Raw genomic sequence first — 7,161 nt, forward strand, 5'->3', positions numbered from 1 at the left:
GGGGACCGATAGGACGTTATAGTGCAGCAAGATACAGCACTGTTGCATCAGCTTACAGACTCAAACTGTGGCACGTTATTTGAACTGGATGGATTGCATGAGTGAAGAGAAGCACATGATGATAGGCACATCTTTTGTGTTTCTTTGTGACATGGCCCTGCTTCCTCTCCTCACATGTAAATGATGGCTTAACATGATAAGGAAAAGAAGACATAAAGTACACCTTCAGGAGGATAGCTTGACCTTCTTACCTCTTGCCCTCTCTTATCTGTTTTCCTCTGTTTCCCCCCCAGTTTTATTCAGCCTGACCTCCTCTGCTCTTCAGGTCATGTTATGGTTCACTCAGGTCACTTTACCTTTTCCCCTTTGCCAAAAAACCTTATCTTGTTTTTACTTACGGCCTGACCGCTGAGCCTCTGGGCGTGCTGACATTCTTTTCCATTTTATCCCCCGACTCTGTCGCAGAGACCCAGCCCCACCTGCAGACACCTGTGCTTTTTGTCCTGCCTCAGGCCTCCTGCAGTCCTCCACACCCCCACCCCCACCCTCCCCCTCTCCAACCCCCAACCAACTCCACCACTTACCATACATACACTGGTAGTAGACACCTGTGCCTGTGGCTATGTCAGAGCACAGTCCTTTGTTTTACTTGACCACTCAGTTAGGACCAGATAATAGCAGGAAAACAGGGCTCATTAGCATTTTGTTCAACACATCATGATGAGTTGTTCTCTCATTTTTTTAAAGAGCTTTCTGACTCTGTCAGAGACTCTGTCAGAAAGCCGAAACTCCCTGGAGTAATTCATTAAATGCCAGTTTGTCTTGCTCATCATGACTAAACTAAACACTGGTCGAGTGAATGTTTTCAAATTACTTCTTTGCGTTAGGTCAGAAATGGACTGTGTGATGGCTTAAACAGGTGTGTCCGACTCCGGGATCCTCTGGAATAGCCTTTTTAGTCCTGTTAAGTCTACAGTAATTTGATTTTGTAAATGGAGTGCAGGGGCATGGAGTGGGGAGGCCATATGGAACAGATTGTCCGGCTCCTGCTGCTATGTGTCACTGCATGTATATTTTCTTTTTATGACCTTATTTGAAGCAACATTTAATGTTTCCTGGCTTTCTAAATAAAAGAAGTAAAAATAAAGTGAAGGCTACAGTATGCCACCGCCGCCACCGAGGGAGTGTGTTTTCAAAAGGCAGAAAATACCAGTAGCAGCAGAGGTTTTAAAAGCTACTGACCGTCTTCTTAACCCCCCCACCCTCCTCACTTTGCTGACCTGACACACCCTACCCATACCCTATTCTCCCCTGTCTTCCTTTTATGCTGTGGACTCGACCGTGCGCCCACTTCAGACCACCATAAACATGTCGGTCCCTGATGACAGAGTCGGCCCCGGGACATTTTATATAAATTGACCTCAAGTACAGCTCATTAGAAACCCTAAATTGGAACCATGCAGCCAGGGAAGTGTAAATGTTACAACAGGAGAGTCGGTGGCTTCAGGGGGGTTCTAGCTACAGGTCTTCACTTCTGTGATCAGTATCCGTAAATGTTTGATTTCCTATTTGTTCCTTAGCACAATGTGAATATTTCAATGTTGATCTAATCCCTTAGTCAGTTTTGTGTGCTTGTCATTCTTTTAAAACCTCACCTGTTACCAGTATGGTTATTAGCATGTCATAAAGATTAACTCCTATAATTCCATGTCTGGTGCTAATACAGAGCAGAGCACATCTGTTGCTGGCTTCATTTAGTCTTTCCTGAGGCTATCTCGCCTTTTAAGTGGATCGGAAGTCCACCCACCTCAAGTATTTTTATTATTCTGCAGTTTAGCTTGAGTGACTTGACAGAAAACTGTCCAGAGCGTGGCTGTGACTGTTACAGAAATACAAGAGAATGCCATGCACAGTGGCAGCAGGAGGTTGTTTTTGACAGTTCAAAGCATACTTGATGCTCAAACCTAACGTCTTCTCTGCGTTCATATCCCTGCATCATGTCCCGTATCCTGCCTTAATTGGGGCCCTTTGTTTGACCACCTCCCTCAATAAACAATACAACCACAGCTCCCATGTCCTAATCCCCTCTTCTCCCCTCTCCTGACTCTGCTGGAGCATCGCTCTCAGTAATTACCCCTCTCAAGCTGGAGAGTGGAGTAATTGTCTTGAGTGTAACTACAGTGGCTCTCTGAAAGGGGGTCATTGTGTGGAGTTAAGACTTTGCTTCAGTGGACGGCTTTGTTTGTGCTGCAGAAGATAATGAAAGTATTCGGTTGGCCACGGTGAGATGGAAATAAAGTCAGATATGAAAAGAACGACGGTGAGCGAGGAGACAAGGGGATGAAGTGTGGAAGGCTGACAGCCGCTTTTCACCGTTGCATTTTAAAGTCAAGCTTACATCGACTTGAACATGCATGTATAAGAATAACACCAGCGCAGAAAATGAATTTGAAATTTCTTTACTTTTAAAAAGCACCAAAAATTGTCATGATTCCACACCTTAAATCTTACAACATGTGTACCTTTGCCAGGTTTCATGCTTTATCACTATTTACAGTATCTTAGACACTCATTTCACAACAGGTCAGAAAGCACAGGTGGCTGGACACCGCCACTGAGCAGAATTATCAACAACAAATGAAGCTTTTCTCTTTATCTTTCTCTTAATTGAAGCAACATAGACATCCTTTTCATTGTGGAAGTTATACAAAATGTAGAAAATACCTAAAAACAAAAGTAGAAAAATAACACACCTAACAGCATCTATATATTGTTGTAAATATATAGTATGTACAAACAAGGAGAAGCCCTTATCTTATCATTATTACTTTGCCAGGTGTGGAAGACTTCACAATTAAAAGATTATATAGAAATAGTTTACACGCACATCTAACTTCAAGATCTATAAATAAATCTTTAAAAACATAGCCCCAAGCTCCACGATTTAACTAATAAATAAGAAACAAAAGTATTAATTTAATGCATTTTAATTTCTTTTTGGCCAGCTTCAACCATCTTGCGTTTTATTTTTCAGGCATTATATTTCCTGCAGGGTGCAAGATAATCTTCCATGTGTATAATTTAAGACATAAATTAGATTATTTATGTAAATATGAAATTAAATTAGACATAGTAAGAAGCAAACAGCAAACAAAAGTGAAATGCAAAACCCTTTTACATCAAAACATCTTTGGCAACAAGAAGCAGTAAATAAGACTGTCCTTTGATAGTTTCAAGAATAATGAATAAGTATCAAAGTACAGCTGTAAATCAGATTTTTATCTCAAGGCATGCAATGCTCCATCAACTCCATCATCCCAACCATAAGTCTGCTTCTAAAACTGCTTTCCTTTTGCGGCTTCAGAGATCTTTTCCCTCTGCTTTTGCAGATTAAATTTCCCCAGTGGTTTGTCTCATTTGAAAGGCAGAAAATGTGTGGAGGCTACAAAATGTGTGCATGAAGCCTGTTTACTTGTATGCGTTTGTGCGCAGACGTAGTTTCGTGTGTGCTCATGCATTATATATGCTTGCACATTTGCTCATAGTTATGTGCACATGGGACACGCATGTTGTGTCTGTGTTCATGTACAGCCTGGCCTGGTTCCTCATATTTGTGTGTGCCTGCATACATTTGTGTGCATTGGTATTTGTTTGCAGGCCTGCTAATGTCATGTTTGTGTGTCTGTGTGTGCGACTGTGTGTGAGTGTGGTCCAGAGAAAATGAAGTGATTGCTACCTGCAACATGCTGTCATTAATCATATCAAGTCTTTTTTTAAACTTGATCTGGTGTCCCTTGTTTCCCCTTGAACCAAAATACTGTCCTTTTCTTTATTTAAAAGATGGATTTCTTCACCATAGAAACGAACCCATCATGTCTCATCGTGCTGAACGGGAGATTGAATGAAGTCAGATCTCCAACAGTCCACTGCTGTTCTCCACTCCGTTAGGTGTGCCAGTCTTCTCATCCCCGTTGGTGATTTGGTCAGCGACAGGATTGGGAGCCACAGCGCTGGTGTTGAGCTCTGTTGTGTCTTCGCTCCGAGGATCCGTCTCTCCCTCCACGGCCACGGTCTTCCCCTGCATGGCGGAATCCGCGTGGGTCTTCTGGTGCTTGGAGAGGTGGTCGCTGCGCGTGAAGCGCTTGTTGCACAGTAGACAGGTGAACTTCTTCTCCCGTGTGTGGGTGCGCACGTGCCTCTCCAGTTCGTCAGAGCGGGTGAAACGCTTCCCGCAGAACAGCCAGTTGCAAACGAAGGGCCGCTCGCCGGTGTGCCAGCGCAGGTGGGCTTTCAGGTGGGAGGCCTTGCCGTAGACCTTCCCGCAGCCCGGGATGTGGCAGCTGTGGACCGGCTTCTTCCTCAGGGACGCGGCGGAGGCTCCCAGCCTCTCCAGCTCCTGGCAGTTGGGGCAGTCACATGAGGACCGAGTGGGCGTTCCCCCGCTGTAGCCCCCTGATCCCCGAGCAGGCTTTAGGCCCATGGGACTCTCAATCAGCCCTGCGCCTGGCACAGGCTTGGGCTTGTACATGTCCTGGGGCAGCATGTGCTGGGAGGGCTGGAGGAGGTGCGAGGAGGAGCCCAGTCCCACGGAGGGGTAGGGAGCCGGGTTGAGGGGCGTAAAGTCGGTGCTGTAACTGGGCAGCTGTGGGCTCAGGGAGGCCTGAGGGGCCACAGGCTGCAGGGAGGCCTGGAGGCCTCCGTCCGCCTGGGGCTGCGTCGCTGACAGCCAGTTGGAGTTGGGGTGGACGTCCCACCAGGAGGATGTGGCGTTGGCCGGGGCAGTAGTAATGCCAGGGTGGATACCGGCTTTATACCAGGAGCCATAAGGGTGTGTCATGTCCAGCGAGGTATAGACGCTGGTGAGGCAATCGGCCGTAGCGTGGGCCTTGGACACTAAAAGAGACGGGTCCTGGGAGACAGAGGTCTGGAAGGAGTGGGAGAAAGGATTATATTCTGTAGCGTAGCCTCCGGCTGAAGGAGGGGGGCTTCCAGTCGGGGTAAGCAGCCCGCCACCTCCTCCTCCTCCCGCTGTGGTGAAGGAGCCAGTGTAGGAGTCCGCCAGGCCACTGCCGTCTGCGGTCCGTCCGTTCTTGGCTGTCTGAAGGTCAGAGGTCATGGTGTAGATCTTCTTTACTGGAGTGTTGCTGCCGGTCTTACCGGGAGTGGCCGAATCCCTGATGGGGCTGGTGCTGCCAAACTTGTTACAGGTAGCAGTTAACATAGCCAGAGGACTGGAGCCATAGCGTGCGTCTTCCTGGGGAGGAGGAGGAGGAGACATGGGAGAAAATGAGACTGTCTGTCTGCAGGAAATGGCTGCTTGCTTGCTGCTGCTGCTTCTGTCAGTGTCAACTCTAATAAAAAACTTATGTCTGACTGCCACCGCTGGCTTTTCCTGCTCTCTCCGTTTTCAAAGTGGTCAGGGCAATTTTAAGCGCTGGATGTTTATGCCTGCGAAGGATCTGCTCTGCTCAGCAAAGGCGGAATTCCCTCACTCTTTTGTTCAACTTTAACCACTGTCTACCAGCTATTCTTAAATTTGTATTTGTTTTTTCCACCTGTCAGCGACATATAGAAATATACTGCGTACACACGTAAGCACTGCACTATAAACTGTAACCGTGCCTCCCTTGTAGCAGATTGTCAAACATGTTTTTTTTTTATCTAATGGTCGCTATGACACTGAAGTTCATGCAACAGTTTGTCACGACGGTCTCACTATTATCCCTCTCAAATTCTTATAGATTTAGATGCAACTGCTGTCTGTGTTTGTCAGTTATGGCGTTTCCTGTAAACATCTAAAATCTCCATTTGTCCTTTATGAAAACAAAACACTTTCCACTGTTGAAGTGAATCGTCACTGAAACGCTCCTGAAAGAGACACTTTACAAAGTAGTTCATTTGTCGTTTTTTTTAACTTTAGTATTTCCCTTCTCCATGTGGCAGGCAACTAACGCCATAGCAACATATGAGGGGCGTGTTTTTTTGTGTTAATATGATTTCTCATACTGTTAATGTCCTATTGAATATCACTGTGATAGAATAGTGACTTTATACTGTCTTTGTTCTTAATTGTTTGTAGTCTTTTTAGTATTACTCATTTGTTCTCGTATTAATGGTGAATAAATGTGCCTTAAAGAAAACATTTACTGTGTTTATGTGCTCTGTGTCCCATAGTCTTTGTAGCCCCTAACTTTAAACAAATGTGAATTGAAGTCTTCTAAAATATTCCCACCTCTTTTAAACATAATCCTTGGTCTTTCCACGCAGACTGACTTCACATTCAAAAGGCGTTAGTGGTTATCCCCCTGTCTTACAACAAGCCCTGGGGTGGGCCCCTCTGCACCCTGTTGATTTGGCTCTGTTTTCAAATTCATATAGTTTGATCATTGACTTTGAGGTATTTTACTGCTCCTACAGCCACTGCTGTAACTGTAAAAACCTTCCATGGTCGCGCGAGATATACGGTAAGCTTTTGTTAAATCATCCTCATCATTTTGTTGTTTGCTCTACAGGCTATAGGATGTGTAACCCACAGAGGAAATGTAAACCCACAGGGTAAAATGTGAGCAGTGAAGTTTCAGTGCAGTGAGTCACTCTGTCAGAAGCTCAACTTCAAGCTGCTTTAAATCACTTCTAATGAAAACCTATCTTTGGTTATGAATGAAGAATTAATATTTTCATTATCTTGTGAAAACACGGATTTACAGTCAGTCACATTATTAACTGTCACATAACTCCAGGGCTCCGTTTCCTTTTTAATAAAAGTTCTAGCATGAATTATAACAATATTCACATCATCAAAGCTGGATTTAATATGAAGAAGAAGAAAAAATCTACTTACAATTACATTCCCTACCTCCAGAATAGATGCGGCCATCCCTGAGAAACAAAATCCTAAGGAAGCTGAGGGGAGTGGGAGAAGCGCAGCTCTGAGTCCCGGGACAGTTTGGGAGAAGTCGGCCAGTAACGCGGGGAAGTGTTTTGAGGCGCGGGGAGCCCGCCCCCTAATTACAGGCTCCGGCCTCTTTGAAGACTCGCTAAGAAGCAATAAAAACCCAGAGACGGAGGAAAGCGGACGGAGATTGGTGGATGAACGGAGGACATCCCACCTCCCCAAACTCCGAGTGTCGAATCATTTTTCAAGATAAACGTATGAATGGG

At 45.3% G+C, this 7,161-nt stretch overlaps 1 protein-coding gene across 1 annotated transcript; it reads right to left on the bottom strand.

Moving 5' to 3' along the window:
- Positions 1-3,907: 3,907 nt before the first annotated feature.
- sp7 (Sp7 transcription factor) lies at positions 3,908-6,877 on the bottom strand (the record flags this gene model as incomplete). Its single annotated transcript, XM_083971720.1, has 2 exons — positions 3,908-5,254; positions 6,857-6,877. The coding sequence occupies 2 exons, from the start codon at positions 6,875-6,877 to the stop codon at positions 3,908-3,910; spliced, it is 1,368 nt and encodes a 455-aa protein (XP_083827846.1).
- Between the last annotated feature and the right edge of the window lie 284 nt (positions 6,878-7,161).

This window comes from Trachurus trachurus (genome assembly GCF_905171665.1).
Source record: "Trachurus trachurus genome assembly, chromosome: 5".
In the NCBI taxonomy this organism is placed as follows: domain Eukaryota; kingdom Metazoa; phylum Chordata; class Actinopteri; order Carangiformes; family Carangidae; genus Trachurus; species Trachurus trachurus.